Raw genomic sequence first — 18,230 nt, 5'->3', positions numbered from 1 at the left:
AACTCCTTTCAGGGAGCGTTGAAAATCAGCAGCTGCAGCAGCACATGATTTAATCCTTGTAGAGGTAGATGGCAAGTGCCAATTTGTAGTTGACAGGGTCCCCTCATGGTCATAAATTCAACCACACTTTGGGAGGCATTTTATGATCATTTTGTCCCGTGGTGCTAGGTACACATTCCTAGATCTGGCAGAGATTTCACTTATAGTACTTGACTGGGTCTTTTCAACAGTAACCAAAGGACTCTGTACCACCTGTCTTTACCTGTTATGATCCAGGGGGAAATGTCCTCTTATTTCTTTTCCTATATCTAGAGTTAAGATCATAACTCATAAAGTTATATTTTTGTCAGATACTGAATCACACATTTGGTAATGCAAGAAACAATAATCTTGTAAAATAGCTAGCAGTATTATTAAAATCGTAAGAATTAAGCCAAGATCTTGTACTTGGTGCAGCCCAGTATATTCTCAGGTTGTCAAGACTATTTCTTGAGCATTGAAAGATAGGGTAGGAGTTTGAGAAATAGGATGTATCTCACATAAATGTCTCAGTTTCAACACAGTAATACCTGGGCAAGGAGTACTAAGTAAGCCCTTATAACAGTGTTTAAAGCTGTGATGTCATGTACCAATACATTTTAACAGTAGCACCCACTCTTTGGACTCTTCAGCTAATTTTTCTTGCTAGGTAGATACTAAACTGTTACTTTTAGCTTCTAAATGTTTCTATACAGTCAAATACATGAAACATGTAAAAAATTATTTAGTCTCTTTTAATACAGAAGTTGTAGATTTTAGTACCTTCTCAAAGCCCCAGTTGCTCATTTTATTTCACACCTCTGTGCATGTGTACTGATTTATGAATTAAGTAGAATTTTGTTCTTTGTTCTTTCTTATAGATGTGGTGGTACAGTGGGAGCTATTCTGACATGTCCACTGGAAGTTGTGAAAACACGGCTGCAGTCATCTTCTGTGACACTTTATATCTCTGAAGTTCAGCTGAGTACCATGGCTGGAGCCAGTGTCAATCGAGTAGTGTCTCCCGGACCTCTCCATTGTCTAAAGTGAGAGCACAGTGTTCATTAATTTTTGTTGTTGTTGGTTTACCTTAATGATGATGGCCATGTTGACTTACTTATATTCTGCCATATTTAAAAAGGTTTTACAGACTTAATGACAGAATTACTCTCACTTGTTCAGTAGAAACAGTAATCCCTCCATTAGGAGAGAAAAAGTAAGTTGGATAATATAAAATGTAATATTATTTCCAAATCATGTGCATTTAAAATATTTTTCTACATTTATCCATTCAGTTTATTTTCAAAAGACATATTTCAGAAAGATATCAAAATAAACTCATACTTTGTGTTTATTTTGTTTTCGGTTATGAATTCGAAATTTAGTTTTTGAAATGTGATAATGTTAAATGCTAATTCTTATGTGTGTGTTTTTAATTTTCAAAGTACTCACACATAAGTACATCCAATTAATGACAGTCTGATTTTTATACAGCCTAAATATAACCAAGATTTAAAGCAGATTTTAAAATGTAATTTAGTGTTTGGCATTTCTTAGTGGTTTGAAAAAGATAGATTTTTACACTCTGTCATACTTCCTTACATTACAAGTTAGATTTGAAATTTCAAAACTGTTGAAAATGGGGGACTTGCCTGGTGGTCCAGTGGCTAAGACTCCATGCACCCAAAGCACAGGCCCCAGGTTTGATCCCTGGTCAGGGAACTAGATCTCACATGCCACAACTAAGACCCAGTACTGCCAAATAAATAAGTAAATATTTTTTTAAAAAACTATTGAAATTGGATTTTACACATTTAAACCCAGGAGACGTGGGTTTGATCCCTGGGTTGGGAAGATGCCCTGGAGAAGGAAATAGCAGCCCACTCTCATATTCTTGCCTGGGAAATCCCATGGACAGAGGAGTATGGTGGGCTACAGTCCATGGGGTTGCAAAGAGTTGGACACAGCTTAGCGACCGAGCACAAGCATGAACAGGTAACTCAAGGCCTGTGTGTCTGTCTTATCAGCTCACTTGGGACATAATCTGTTTGAACTTAGTTCAGTAGTGTTTATTTTGTGGTAGCAAGTAAACTCATACTTGTGTTTACTTTCACTACTAAAAGGTTTCATCACTTTTTTCAAACTTACCTAAGTACTTGAGTAGGCAGAATAAAATTGTTAACGATTTTGGGTTAACATGCCATAGTTACAGATAAATACTTCTATGTGGTTAATGATAAATCTTTTAATACCATGATTTTGACATTACCACTGACTTCCTCTTAAAATTCTTCCTTTGACCTTTTTGGCAGTGCTATATTTTTTTATTCATTTTTCAGTGGTTTTGCCTTCTCTGACTTTCCCCAGAGGAACTAATAGGAATCCCTCTGGTTTCTGTTTTAGTTTCTCAGTTTTTCAGGAACTGTAACCCGCCACGCTTATCTGTCCATGGCATTTCCCAGCAAGAGTACTAGAGTGGGCTGCCATTTCCTTCTCCAGGGATCTTCCCAACCCAGGGATCAGGCCAAGTGTCTTGCATCATCTGCATTGTCAGGTGGAGGACTCCCCCATGTAAAAAGTCAGCTTAATGTTTCACCTATCATCAGTACCCAGATGACTTCCAAGTCTGCATCTTCTTGCCTTAACCTCTCTTCATATTCCCATTTTTTCCCCTAGTCAGTCTGTTTTATGGCTTCTTCCTTTTTTCCCATCATCTCTATTCAGAGATAATTTACATACTGTAAAATTCACCCATTTAAGGTGTATAGCTCAGTTGTTCTTAGTATATTATATTCACAGAGTTTGCATTCACAGAGTTGTGTGTTCACATCACCACAGTCTAAATTTAGAACATACTCATCATCACCACAAAAAGAAACCCTTTCCTGTTAGCAGTCACTCCTGTTTTCTCTTTTTCCTACCCACCCCCCCCCCACCCTAGGCAACAAGTACTAATCTATTTTCTGTCATTAAGGACTTGCATATTCAGGAAATTTTATGTAAATGAGATTATGTAATATGTGGTCTTTTGTGACTGATTTCTTTCACTCAGCCAGTTTTCAAGGTTCATCTATGCTGTAGCAAGCATCTTTTTATTGCCAAATGTTCCATTGTGTAGGTATGTACTACATGTATTTATCCACCCATCAGTTGATGAACATTTGCATTGTCTCCCCTTTTGGAGTATTGTGAATAATACCATTATAGAAACATATTTTATTGTTCATGTTTTCTTTTGGGGGGGATATATATTGTATTAGGAGTAGAATTGCTGGGTCATTTGGCAACTTTATAATATTTAACACTTCGGGGAACTGCCAAACCATTTTCCAGAATGGATGCATTATTTTGCATTCCCACCACCAATGAATGAGATTTCTAATTCCTTGCCAAAAAATGAAATATAAAATAAAAATCCTCACCAGCGTTTGTTTTACTCCATCTGCCTTTTTTTATATAACCATCCTAGTGGGTATAAAGTGTTTCATGGCTTCTTAACCAGGCATTTTGGGAATTCCCCCTTGGGTTCTGTTAGTTTCTTAGGGACTCATGGATGAGCTTCCAGAGATCTATATATTAGGTTGAAATTGTGTGCAGTATTGTAAGTGTTTGCAAATGTTTTTATTTTAAAGGACAGTTACCTTTCTTAACTTTTCAAAAGAATTTATCACAGAAGGGAGTAGCAAACACTGAGATTTATTAAATGTGTTCTACAATTTGTCATTAATTCTGCTTCTGCCTTAACCTAGTTTTATCTAAAGTGTTCTGTATCACCTGTATCAGTCATCTGGCAGCATGGCAAAAAGGCAAGTTGCTAAACACTGTCCTGTACCTGTTGAATCAGAATACTTTGAGGGCATAATCTAAGAAACTTTCATTTTGAACAGCTCCAACAATAATGGTAATATTAAGATTTATCAAGTGTTTTCTGTAAGCCTGGTACTCTTTTAAGCTCTTGTTTTTAATTAACTTGGGTTTCCCAGGTGGTGCTAGTGGTAAAGAACCCGCCTGCCAATGCAGGAGACATAGGAGATCTGGGTTTGATGCTTAGGATGGGAATGTCCCCTGGGGAAGGGCATGGCACCCCACTCCAGTATTCTTGCCTGGAGAATCCCGTGAACAGACGAGCCTGGCGGGCTACAGTTCATAGTGTTGCGCAGTCAGACACAATTGAAGCGACTTAGCACATAGCACACATTCCTCATAGTAACCACCACCCTACCTCCCCCCTAAAAATAGTGTTTTTGTTTACTGTTGATGAAAAACAAGGATAAGAGAAAGGTCACTACTTTATGTTTCACAACTAGTCAGTTACCAGAATCGGGCTTTATATTAAGAAGTCTGGTGCTCGCTTCGGCAGCACATACACTAAAAAAAGAAGTCTGGCCCCCCAATTCAGGCCCTTAATTAAGCATCATGCTCAACTGCCTTTCAAGCAATCATTCTTTAGCATATAGCTACTTCAAAACCACTGGCCTAGTCTGTTAACTCTGAGTTAAAATACCTACACTTCATCAATCTATGTTTCTTACCCCCAAATCTCATTTAATAACTCACCTTCAGAAAACCTTCTATGACTTGGACATGCCTCTCTGTTCCTCTCCCTGCTGAGCCTGTGTTTAGTGTTTACTTATTAATATGGTCTGTTAAATTACTTACTTCAGCCTAATTCTTTTTTCCACAAATGGGCAGCAGATTTCTCAGTGGCAGGGGCCTTACCATCTTTTCTGTCTCCTTACTGTGTTTAGTCGTTACACAAGAACTGTTCCATATAGTAAATGTTAACTAAGGAGAGGGAGAAACAGTAGCAGACTAACCACTTTAGTCCCCTGAAGAATGTAAGGGTGGCAGATTTTTGCCATAGCATTTCACTAAAATGGTTGGATAAGATACTGCTGCGATGGGAGAGCGTTGTTGAGTATCAAAGAAGGGACCTGCAGTACTAGGAAGCAGCTGCATTTCTAATTGGGAATTGAAGTTGCTGGTAAAGATAGTAAAAGGGAGGAGATTAAAGAAAAGAGTAGCATGATCATGTGAAAATGTAGAAATCTATATTGATGATTATGTCTCTGAAACTTCCAGGAAAGAATCTGAATGGAGTTTCACTAGTAAATCTGTTATCAATCTATTATATACTCTGTCAAGGAAAGCAGGTTTTCATATGTGAGGTGAGGAACACTGACAAGAGCATTTATAACATAGTACAAAACAGAGGAGATTTAGACTTTTGTATTTTCTGTATAAATAAAGTACCACACTTTGAAGGACGTTCCTTTCTAAATGATATTTTTCTCTTTCAGGGTGATCTTGGAAAAAGAAGGGCCTCGTTCCCTATTTAGAGGATTAGGCCCCAATTTGGTGGGGGTGGCCCCTTCCAGGTAAAAAACACTTTTAAGTTAATTCAGTTGTGGCAGTCTTTCTTGTTTCAAGTTTAATGAGAGGCGATGCTCATGAGAAGTCAAGATGATAAGGATGAAGCACTGTGACAGATGGTATCAGTAACCATCCAAAAGGATGGGCAGATTGTATCATGTGGAGGTGTGAAGGGCTCAGTTGTCATTGTCACGTATGAGATTGTCACGAAGCAGTCTTTGCACCAAGTTCAAAAAAAACAAAAAGGCCTTAATATGTTGTCATTTTTCTCTGATATCTTTTTCTCTTAGATTGACTTTTTCCATGATAAAACACAGCAGAGTTCACATTCAGAAAATGTGTACCCAGGTCTCTGTATCCAAGCAGTGTAACAGAACCAGATCCCGTTATTTATGGGATTTCAACTTTTTGTGGGCTCTTTCTTTTTAAAACCTGATCCAAAATCCATTCTTATTGTGAGGTCTAAAAAAACGTGTAGCGTAAAGCTTGACATGTCACTTTAAACACATCCCCCCTCACCCAGTGTACCTTTCTACATAGTTACTCTCTGCCTTCCCCATAGATAGATAGCTATGATAAAAGTTTGGTTTATAGTCTTTCTCTTTTTCTGGCTAATTGTGTACATGAAAAGAACAGTATATGTGTTTATTATCATTTATATAAATTGAATCGTATTGAGCTATTTCACCAAATTTGTCTTGAAGTTTTTTCCATGAAGATAGCTGAGTTTTTTAAAACTTGTATAGTATGATTGACGCCCTTATTTGTAAACCTTTAGATTTATTTCCACATTTTTGTTGTTAAAAACAATGGTTTTGGAAACATAGCTGTGCCTCTATCTGTGAGTACTTAAGCAAGTATTTTTCTTTAGGATAGTTACCTAAAAGTAAAATTTCTGGACTGAAGGGCATATGAACATTTAAAGTTAGTGAATATTGCTCAATTGCCTTCTGAAAAGGCATGCCATCCTTTATTCTCAAGTAGGGAATTAGTTGCTCTTTATCCACATATTACAAATGTTGGCAACTCTCCATGTATTTTAATACTTGCCAAATAGACTACCCATGATTTTCACTGTTACATATTTGTTATATTTTGGTGCTTTCATGTCCTCCTCCTTGTAACTGTTTTTCATTTGTATCTCTCCTCTCTGAATTACGTATGCATGTTCCGTGCCCGTTTTCTCATGAGGGTGCTTTTTTCTTATTCATATCTAGTGATGCAGTGTTTATTCCTCTTCCTACTTTGATACCATTCACTGTATCCTTTTTTTTCATGAAATGGAATATATCAGTTTTCAGTTTTATTGACTTCCATTTTTTCTTAAGCATGTTAAAAAAAAACACAACAGTGAGATTGGCCCCATTTTTAATTGTCTACTCTTTCCCTTCTTAGAGAATCAGGATTGTTGGAAAATAACAAGATATTTGATACAGCAGCAAGTAACTCAATGCCTGGAAAGCTGTAAACAGTGAGGAGGTAGTTGAATGCATAAAGTCACAATTAATAAATTAGCAGGGAAAATATTTACAAATTTAATGCAGTGCTTACAAATGTTAGAATACCTGGTAAGACCCGATATGACTGATTTCTTTTGCAATTGTTCCGTCTGTTTAGGGATGCTGTAAACTACTCTCTGTCTAGTATAGATTGATATATGGCAGAGTGTGTCAAAATTGTTGAACATTCACTTTGTCAGTTCTACCTTCCTCTCTTCAAAAACAACAATACCCATGTCACGTCTACTTAAGTGTATTTAACTTACCCTTAGTGCTATAAAGGCCTTTCAGCCTTATTTGTGTGTTTTCTGATCATCAAAGTCTTATATAAACACTTTTTGTTTCAGTCAGTTGTTGTTAAAATATTGGAATATGAGCATCTGTTTGAGAATGCTTTACATTTAAGTTTATCTTTAACGAGTCAATACAAAAAATACTTCATGGTCTTATTTAAAAATATATAGATATTACATGAAAATATAATAACTTAAGATTTTGTTTATGTTTTTAGATTTCTGGACTCTGAAATAAGAAAGATCACACAATTTATATGCCATTTAAATCTTATAAATTAAGCAACATGCTCATTGACAAAATTTAAATCTTTATTTTAGAGCCATATACTTTGCTGCTTATTCAAACTGCAAGGAAAAGTTGAATGGTTTATTTGATCCTGATTCTACCCAGGTACACATGATTTCAGCTGCAATGGCAGGTATGAATACATGATATTAAAAAACAAAATTTTCTGATACCTAGAGACTTAATATTGCATTTTGATGAATTTAACCTTGTAAAGTTAAGGCAATGTGCTTTTCATTGATTCACATCTGTAAGCATGATTTTTACATGTTTTAGTATACCATAAATTTGATTAAATAGTATATGTAAAATCTGTTGTCAGTTGGCATTTATGTATTTAGAAGTTTGTGAGACATGCAGGTAATATAATATTTACATTGTCTTGTGTAGTCCACTGAATATTTTGTGATCCCTTTTAACTGTTTTAAGAATCCAACCATAATTAAAATTACAGAGCTGTAATTTACTCTTTTCTCCTCAATTTCTGTTAGTGCCTTTTCCTTTTTTGCTGCATGTTTTGGCTTCTGTCTGAAATGTGCCGGCAGTTCTTGGTAAAGTATTCATTTTGTCCTGTGCTCAAATGCTGAAATTTTTGCAAGTGGTGTATTCCTGATAACTCAGTTATTATAATGTATGTATTGAAAAATGTGTTTAGCATTCCACATAAATCACACTAAGATAGCACTGAAAATGTAGCTGTGCACCAGATACGCGTACAAGCTTGCTCTAGAAATGTTTCCAGGATCTCTTTTCATCATCATTCATGAGAATATATGATTGTGAATTAAAACAACTAGTCCTGGACCTCTGCACTGCCTTAAAGATAAGCTGGGAGATTGGTTTGACCAATGTGGTTCTGGAATCATTTGCTGCCATGCATGTTAGACAAAGCCATGACCTTTATTTCTCATCAGAAAATTCTCTATAGTTCTGAGATTTGTTGCATATTTAATCATGCCTCACATTTCTAAATTATGCTGTGACTTTATAAAGCAAATTATAACTACTTTTATCAACTGTTGATCGAGAAATTGAATGTCAGGTGCTTGATAATGAGTTAACTATTTTCTGTTTAGAAATAAATTGGATCAATTTCAACCACATAATTAATGAATTAAGTTTATGTTTGAAATACTAATTTCTGAGAGGTCAGTAGCCATATAATCTAGTACATACCTTATGAATTATTTTTATGGCTTTTTATATTTAGTTATTGTTGACTGGCCCACAAAGTTTTAAAACTGGAAAGTAAAGCTTTAAAGATCAAGGTGGTGAAATACTCTTTACCAAAGAAAAGAGATCGTAGGCAAGTTAGGTAGTTTATGTGACTCTCCATTACCTTATTCTTAGAATGAGTGGGTTGCTCTACATAGGTTATATTTTGAGAATCAGTTCTTTAATACCACAGCGATCATCTAGTTACAGTTAGATTTTTTAATATATTTTGATAAATGTTGAATATGAATATATATGATTTTTCTCTCCAAATTTTTCTCTCCAAAGTTAGTGGCTAATTTCAAACTGGCTAATTTCAAACTATATAACCACTATGTTAGGGTCTTGTAAGACTATATTTCTGGATTATCAGTGTTCATGTTTTTGTTTTTTTAACCCCAGAAAATTGTAAAGAAATGTTAATCTTTCTTTTTTGAAAGACTTGATGCCAAGAAAGTAGGTAAGCAATTATTTTAAGTTGAGGATAGTTGTTAATATATTCAGTATTGCAAATTTAGGGTTTCAGAAAACCAATTCCCACTGGAACATCTTTCATTAGACTATCTCATCAAAATTTATTACTATATTTGTATCATATTGCAAAGATGTTCAGTGGAATTGTCATTTTGTACTTTTTTCCTCAAATGTATACAAATGTTAACTTGTAGTTCTGTTTTTATCTATACGTTGATACTATTTCCCAGCTTGAATTTCTTAAATTTGGGTAAATTGAAAGACTTAACATTGTTCAGAGAGTATTGTACTATACACTTGTGTAATATGAAAATACGTCTTCAATTTGTTTGCAGTTAGTTTTTTTCTGAGAATTACACCTTCAGAGCTTCTTTGCAACTGTTCATGAGCGATAGTACTTAGCTTTGCAGTTTTTATTCATAGCTACATGGTTGGTGAGACTGAATGGTCCCATGCAGACTTACTAAGGTAGCCTTTGGCCCCCTTCACTCTTGTAATAATCTAGACTGGTTTTTCTTCAGGATCATTTTTAGAGGTCTTCAAAATACGAACTGGGGGTGCAAAGTGCTTAGAGGCAGTCATTTGAAAATTTGTTTTCTTACTATTCAAAAAAAATGCTAACCTTGTCACTTTAGTATCAAAAATACACCACTGTTGATAATGCCTGCAAGATTTTGCCACATCAAATAGCACATGCATTAAGGGTTTAGTAATCGTGTACATAATTTTTATTCCAAGTAACCTCTCGGTTCAGTTGCCTTTTGCATTCTATTCATATGAAATTGAATACTAAACCTATTTAATTTGAAGGACAGTTTATTTAAAGGCTGTCTTATTTTCATTTGTTTTAGTGTCTCAAGGAAATAATGTAAGAATTTGTAAACTCTCAACTTGAGTTATAAATTTTCATGCATTAAAAAATTTTTTTCTAGTTGTGAGGCTACTTAATCAGCTTAAGTAAAAGTGACTTTGTTTTACTACTTTTCCCCCTCACCCCACATATGACCTTTGCCAGACTAAATATATCTTAATCATTGAGGGTATTTATTTTCTTGAGGGTTTTTGTTTAAATGAGTTTGCATATCCCTCTGTATACACCTGCACAAAGGTGTGTATACAGAAAGAATAGTATTAAATTTTTTTCTTCCGTAGTAACTCCCAATCTTCCAAAGTTTTTATCTGGGTTATATATACTTTTATATACAACAGTATAGTATAGATTTAACAGAAATGAATTCTGATTTTTGTTGGATAATATATTTACACAGTGATCGCTTAATTTTTTTAATACCAATAATGTAGTCATTTAACATTTCCTAGATACTAGTGGGTTTTATTTGCTTGTGTTAATAGCGTTCAAGGTACATTTTCTATTTAACTTAAAGCTTAAGGTTAAATTTTTACTAATTAAATAGAAATTTTGTTTTGTATTATAAACTATTTTTTTAAGTAATTTATCCCTGGCAGTTTATTCAGCTAGATGGATGGGTAGATGTTTTGTGTGTTTTCATGTAAACATTCTTCCTGTTTTTTGTTTCGTAGAGCACAAGAAACTGAATTCAAAATATTTCATAAAAATGGATGTGCAATATTACTGATCATAGTGCAGAAAGTGAAAGGTACTATTGTAGCCACCTATACGTTACATTTTTTAAAAAAATTATAGTTATAAAATGAAGTTCCTTGAATTTCCTATTTTTTAATTTTTACTTATTTTTTTTAAATTTAATTTAAATATTTTTTGGTCATGCTGTGTGGCTTACAGAATCTTGATTCCCTGACCAGGGATCAGAGCTGGGCCCATGGCAGTGAAAGTGCCAAGTCCTAATCACTGGACTATCAGGGAACTCCTTTGGGTTTTTTGTTGTTGTTGTTTAGATTTACCAAATAAGCTGATTGTCAAAGAACAGAAAATTTTGTGATTTCAGCTCTAAGTATGGTAAATAATAATGGTAGGAAAATGGGATATGACAATCTGCTCTGAATATTTTCTTAGATTTCTGCTTTGACAAGGTTAGCATTTTTTCATTAAGGCAAAATTGATCTTCTTTTGGGTAAGTATTTAGACTCTCGAAACTGCTACAGATGGCAGAATTTTCAGTACTCGGTACTTTAAAAAAAAATTATGGCCCATTCTGATATTCCTTTTTCTTTTTTAACTTAAAATTTTCAAAAGTTAGATCTCACAGTAAATATTTCTCAATCCTTCCAATGGGATTCATTTTGTACACATGTTTCTGATGAGGTCACTGCTTGTTGTTATGATACAGAAAAGCCTGTGTCTATTTTAGGCATTTACTGTACATTTCTCCCGAGAAAAGAGTGAGATCGTGTCATCTCATGCTCCCCATCCGCAGGTCACTTCCTGTAGAAATATGGACTAACTTAAACCTCGTGAGTACTGATCTGAGCATCTCTTGCAGCCTCTAGTTATAAGAAACACACCCTGGGAATTTATAATAGCTGTTGAATAGAAGGCGGGAAATGAATTTTTATTTCCTGAATTTGTGTGTGTATTATCTGAGTATTTCATAAAACTTTAATTCTGATTCCTTGATAATAACTCCTTCTAGAAGGAAGACTGGAGTAACTTTTCAGTTATTGTTAACAAAAGCCTGGGGTCTTTAGCTTGGCCATAATAGCCTTGACCTCCAAAGAATTCCTTAATAGTATTTAAGATTTCTGTAAATGATATCATACCATCTGACAACTTTTGGAAAACAGTAGTTCTCTTTGTTTAGTATAACACATTTTAAAAGCCTAATACAGTACTTTCCATTCTCGTCTGTTGATACTTGGCTTTCTACTTTCTTGCAAAAACATTGATCTTAATACCTACCATTACTTTTCAAATACGGGATAAGGATATATGGGATCATATTTTAGTTTTAATTAGTTTTTTGTGTTTGTTTTGTTTTGTTTTTAATATATTTCTCTTCAAAGGTTAGGTGGGCTTTGTTCTTACAGAAGTTAATAAAAAGTACTGAAAATGCAATACTACAGGTATCACTCACTTAATGAAATAGACATTTTCAGCAAGTTTATTATGTGGATTTCTGTTGTTCTGGTTTTTAATTGGTTTACATTATCAAATAGAATTTTAAATGAAACAAAACTTTAAAAATTACATTTAAAAGTTTTTTTAAACTTTCTAATAAAATATTAACCATATTACTAATAGTATGACCAGTATATTGCCATTTTGCTTTTATTGACTGGAGCAATATTGATTCTTTTTAACCTACAAATAGATAAGTCAGTTTTAATATTTAACAGGGTACTCAGAATATTAATATGATATAGCATATTATCAAAATGTCACAAAATTTAAATGCCAAAATAAAAGTAATAGGAAACATCTAAATTTCAGGGGAGCCATTCCCAGTATCTTTCTGTATGTGTATCTTAAAAGAAGTAGGTAGGTGTTTAACTTAAGCTGTTTGTCAGCTTCAAATCATCTTACCATATATAATTCAGAGTTAGTAATAAATTTGTTTCTTCATGCTTGTTTGATTTTTTTAACTAATAGATTATGTTTTCTAGATTTCATTTAGCCTAATACTGTCTCTGTAATTTATTAGAATGTTTTCAGTTAAGAGAATGTGATAGGACCAGAGCTGGTAAAGGAACAATAGCTAAAAACTTGTGGATTATATATCGACTCTTTTCTTTAACTTAATGGTTTGCTGACAGTGAGTCAGGGTGTTTATTGAGCTAGCTCTTTACTGGGAGAGCGAGTCCCAGCTGTAGTAAGCTCTGACTCTGTAGGGACGAGATGATGTCATTCTTCCACTGAAGTTTTAGTGTGTCGTGTTCCATAGGTCAGTCTGTATCTGGAAATGAATTTTAGTTAAGTGAGAAATACCTGTTGTTTGCTTCCTATCATTGTTTATTAACATGTACAGAACATAATTAAAACTTAATTATGGGTAATTAAAATTTTATCCCTAGTAATAATTACAAATATGTATTATGTAATATTTTAAGTTTTCATATATGGAGTTTTTTCAGCCTCTAATTGAGCAGTTTGATACTTGGAAGAGTGTTCATAAACTTAGGTACTCAGTTTATATTTTTAGACATAGAACTTTATTGTTTTAGAAAGCTTTGATGCTTGTTTGCTATAAGCATACCCAGTTTTAGGCTTTCAAAGTTTAATAAAAAGCAATTTTTTTTCCTTAAAATTTCCACAGAATAACTAATAAAAACTATTTTGAAAAAAAAAAAAAACTTATTTTGAGTAATGCAGAGTATTTTGTTGGTTTGTGCTGCTTAGCATCCTTTTGTTGACAAACTCCTAATATTATTGTACAGACATTTAGCTAATACAGATATTTAGGTTTAAAAATAAAAGGATTATTAAATTAGGGGTATGATCTGAATTCTGATGTCAGGTTCACATTTGCTTTAGAATGTAATTTAAATATACAATGTAATTTTAATATCTTTAGTTTGACTTTTTCACTTAGAAAAATGAGATTCAAGAGACTTTTTTCTAATAAAGTTCGTAACTTTATTCAGTTAAGCCAGGCCATGCACAAATCTATTCCAAATAAAATATTTAAACTGATATGTTTCATAGTTTTCTTCTCTTTCCTTTTATCAAGAATATATGCATGAAAAGAACCTTTTAAAACATCTTCCTGACACTCTGTTCAGCACATTCAGTTTTTATTGTTTTGGTACTGGCTGATCCTTACAAAATTGTTGATCCCTTTCTAGTTTTATATGTATGTACGTAGCATTAAAAGCACTTAAGAGAAATGGAGACTATATAATCATTAAAATTTTATTAAAAGTTAATTAAACCAAACGTTTATTTCATTTATCTTAGTTGATAAGAGATTCAATTTGAGCATCTCTTTGTGAAACATCTGGCTATTTCTGCAATATTAGAATGGATTAAAGGAGTAAAATTTGAGTTAGCTAATGATCTGACATTATAGAAGGGGAAAGAACCTGTGAGACTAAATTCGAATTAGTAAACAATGTAGTACCACAGCATTTTACTTTACTAATATTAGTGTGCTGATTATATTTCAAGGCCTTTCTAAAAATAATGTACTTGACCTGCTAGTATTTGATAGAAAGTATTAACAGTTAAGATCCTTAGACATTTTTGAATGTAAGTTTTCACTGAATTTAAAGGCCAATTGAATAAATGTAGGTTGATGAAAGGTAATTCTATGAAATTTGTGTAACAGCTAATCTTAAATACTTCACAAGCATTATATTATGAAGACCCTGTTTTGTATAGATGAAGCAATCTTCCTAAATTTCCATCATCAAGATTGCATTTCATGTGCTGTTTTTCCGTAGCTCTAGGAAGATAGCAAGTAAAAGATACACACTAGCCTAGAAACCTACAAGAGATCTTAATTTACCACCTGAAATGAGCCACCTTAGGGGACCACCCTTCCACACTGATAGTTAATACATAGTACTTTAGTTTTAAAGTATAATAAAGCTAACTTCTACCTTCAGTTTCTCTCTTCAGTGTCTAAAAGTCAAAGGGAAGTTCTGATTTGTAACTTTTTGTACTTTTAAGTTTTTGTATGTTTTTAAGCGGATAAAAAATAGATCTGCCCTTTTTAATTCTTTAACAGAAACCATATCTCTGTGAAACCATTATTTTAACAGTATTAATAAGTGTATGATTACATAAAGTATTCATAAGGCCAAACAATAATTCTTTCTGTCATATAGTCAACTTAAAATCAAATATTGGTAAATGCTGACGTTTATGTAGACTCCATTTTGAACTTAGTGATTTGTGGTGTTAGTTGGACCCCAAGTAGCTGTTGTAGAGTTTGCATGCTAAAAAGCCCTAGAATACACAAAATTTCTGTGTCTGCAAAAATGGGTTTCTAAGTTTAGAGACTAGAGGGTGCCCAGAGGGTATTCGGAATGTATTGGAAGAAGAATTATATATAATCAGATTTTGCTCTTAAAAATTTTTTTAGTTATGAGTCAGAATTTGAGACTAAATTGAAAATAAAGTACAAATGTTCATGGTTGTGAATGGATTTGTAAAACAAAAGTGCAAAGCATACATCAGTTTATAGGTAAATATTTATATGCATTTTTAAAAATATAGACTTACATAAAGTTTTAAAAAACTTTGAGGTTAATAGTGTGTTCTTCATTTTTACCAGAGTTCATTTTAAACATGTTTGTTTAGGTTTTACCGCAATCACAGCGACCAACCCCATTTGGCTTATAAAGACTCGATTACAGCTTGATGCAAGGTATGTTAATTCATTGAAGTTGGCTTCAGCTAAATTTTTTCTATAAATTTATGTCAGTGAGATTTCAGTGTCAGGTATCTAACCATGTTTTTGCCCTCATTTGCTGCTGAATTTGTTTGTTTTATTTGGTTTTGAAACTTAGGTGTACCATCAGATGCAAAAGTGATGTTAATAATTTACATGTATGAGAATTTCTAGGAAAGAAAGTATATTATGTATTGTGTTTTTCAGTAAAAGAAGGAGAAAAAGGACCTCTGTTGACCTAGCTCAAGCATTGATACGTTTATTCACCCTATGTGTGATTATAATCAGCCCTTCTAAATACCTAAGTAAACTAACTACATGATCAGCGAGTCTAGACTGAGTCTTTGAGGATCGTTGCTCAAACTCAAGAACCTTGTACAGCAGAGTGTTCCGGCATGGAATTTAGCTCTCATGGAGTCATGAACTTCATCTGTTAACCCCAATCACTTTATGGCAGCAAGATTCATTTATTCAGTACATCTGTAATGAGCAGGTACTGGTAGGTTCTAGAGATATCTCTGGAAACAGTGGGCACCAATTTAATGGAATAGTCAATGAATGGTTTTTTAACCCATTTTAAGCAGAGGCATTAGTCAGTGCACACCTCATATATCTTTAGGTTTAGTGCCTGTGGCAAGTTCTGGGAACTGAAAGGCCAGAAGCGGTGTGGCTTAGAGTCCTGCCACCTCAGCTCCCATTGGCCTTCAGAATGAAGGATGGGGAGAGGGTAACACTTTTTTAACTAGAGAGATGATCCTGTCTGGTGTGTTGTAATAATAATAATCACATTAATAGTTTTGAAACTAATTTAACTCTTCAGTCTGGAGTAGGCTATATATAAAAGAGTTTCACTGTTTCTTATATTTTAGGGTTTGGGAAGTCTAGTGTTACATCTTGTAGATTATAAATAAAGCTGATCTAAGAAATCGTTAACAATTATGCCTGCTTAAAGATCTGTTTTCCACTTTTTGTCATGTGAAATTGTATGTCACTTGGAGACTTGAAATGTCTAGTCCTTGTTTCATCTGGAATAATTTTTAGTGAAACCTTAAGTACAGTGTTATGGCAAGACTCAAAGTTTATTTCTAAGTCAGAGATCTGAAAGGTAGTGGTAGATAAGACAACCCAAAGGTTAAAAAGTGTGAGATGCCAGTCTGTATTGTACTATTATAAACTATAAGGGGTATGTATGCTTCAGTATGTTAGAGGGTAGATTTAGGTGAAAAATGATAGTAAAACTAGCACAATTTTTTCGGCTTAGGAGTGGGGTTAGGGGTAGTAGTGAAAGGTTGTTTTGAAAGTGTGCTCCCTTACAACACTGAGCCTGAGAAGAGAGCGGCTGTGTTTGCATGTTATCCTGTAGGTCTTAGAGGTCTCTTAGCTTCCTTGTAAGAAAGAATCTGACAGCCGAAACTAATTACAGTTGGCTGCATGGATCGTTCAACAAAGAAGGTGTTTATTCTCTACCATTAGTTGAGGATAGTTATTCAAGACAGTTACTAGTTTATAAAGTTGGAGGAATCTGTAGGTTACAGGTAGGTGTCTTAGTTGTTTTTTTTTATTTTGTTACATCAAAAGCAGGTTGTATATAATTTATAAATAGTTAACTTTTCTATTTCTTTCCCTGTGGGTAGAATTTAAACCCGTTTCTTACAGATAAAGTTCTATTGGGGGAATCATAGTGAAGGTAATAAATGTTTTTATGAACTCAAAATTATATCCAACAGTAGATGCTGCACCCTTAAGCAGCACTAAGAAAGTTGTCTTGGGCACAGTGCTTAAAAAATACTTGATAACTGTAGAAGTCCTCATTCACTGTTTACTGAGGTAAAAGAGACAGCCATTACCTTCAAAGGATGATAGAAAGTTTGACTTAAATTCACCCAGTCACTTTTGGGGAGAAATTGGGTGGGCTTGGAAGAATTCCTCAGGTGCACTGAAATTACCTTAATTGTACTTCCTAATATTCTGTTGTCATTGGTGTCTCAGTCGTTATTTTTGTGTGTTATTAAATGCTGAAGAAATCTTCTCAACTTAGAACTGCATTTAATATAATGTGAGGGCTTTTTATTTTGTTTTTGTTTTGAACTGCAGTCACAGTGGATTTGTTGCTTATTCCTGCAATACAAACTTCAGTGAAACTGGAAGTTCAGTGTAGTGTGTTTTGCATTCAGTAAAATAAACTACATTATAAGTTATCTGTCTGATATGACAGATTTGAGACAAAAGAGTAGGAACTCTAAATGTTTTTAAATTCCCATTTGTACTTCCTCATGAATTAAAGAGGGTTATTCTTCAATAGAATGGCCTCTTCCTATATATTGTATTTACTTTATTTAAAAACCTGTACCACTTTATTTATGTTAATAAGATTTTTTCCCTTTTTGCCTTTCAGGAACCGTGGGGAAAAGCGAATGGGGGCTTTCGAGTGTGTCCGTAAAGTGTATCAGACAGATGGACTTAGAGGATTTTATAGGGGCATGTCTGCTTCATATGCTGGCATATCAGAGACTGTTATCCATTTTGTTATATATGAAAGTATTAAGCAAAAACTACTGGAATATAAGATTGCTTCTACAATGGAAAATGAAGAAGAGTCTGTAAAAGAAGTGTCAGATTTTGTGGGAATGATGCTAGCTGCCGCCACCTCAAAAACATGTGCCACAAGTATAGCATATCCACATGGTAAGAGGACGTGACAGTGTACATTGTTACTCAGTTGCTCAGTCATGTCCCACGCTTTGCAACCCAACAGACTGTAGCCTGCCAGGCACTGCTTTCCATGGGTTTTCCCAGG

At 34.0% G+C, this 18,230-nt stretch overlaps 1 protein-coding gene across 1 annotated transcript in view; it reads left to right on the top strand.

The window, feature by feature from the left end:
- SLC25A36 (solute carrier family 25 member 36) overlaps positions 1-18,230 on the top strand; it is a 37,780-nt gene that overhangs the window by 14,748 nt on the left and 4,802 nt on the right. Inside the window, exons 2-6 of the mRNA XM_065943297.1 lie at positions 900-1,064; positions 5,319-5,396; positions 7,505-7,605; positions 15,343-15,409; positions 17,829-18,118. Coding sequence (XP_065799369.1) covers positions 900-1,064; positions 5,319-5,396; positions 7,505-7,605; positions 15,343-15,409; positions 17,829-18,118 — 701 coding nt within the window. The remainder of the gene's footprint in view (positions 1-899; positions 1,065-5,318; positions 5,397-7,504; positions 7,606-15,342; positions 15,410-17,828; positions 18,119-18,230) is intronic.

The sequence above is a fragment of the Muntiacus reevesi genome, chromosome 8 (assembly GCF_963930625.1).
Source record: "Muntiacus reevesi chromosome 8, mMunRee1.1, whole genome shotgun sequence".
NCBI classification, from domain to species: Eukaryota; Metazoa; Chordata; class Mammalia; order Artiodactyla; family Cervidae; genus Muntiacus; species Muntiacus reevesi.
This window is presented reverse-complemented; position numbering and strand designations above follow the sequence as displayed.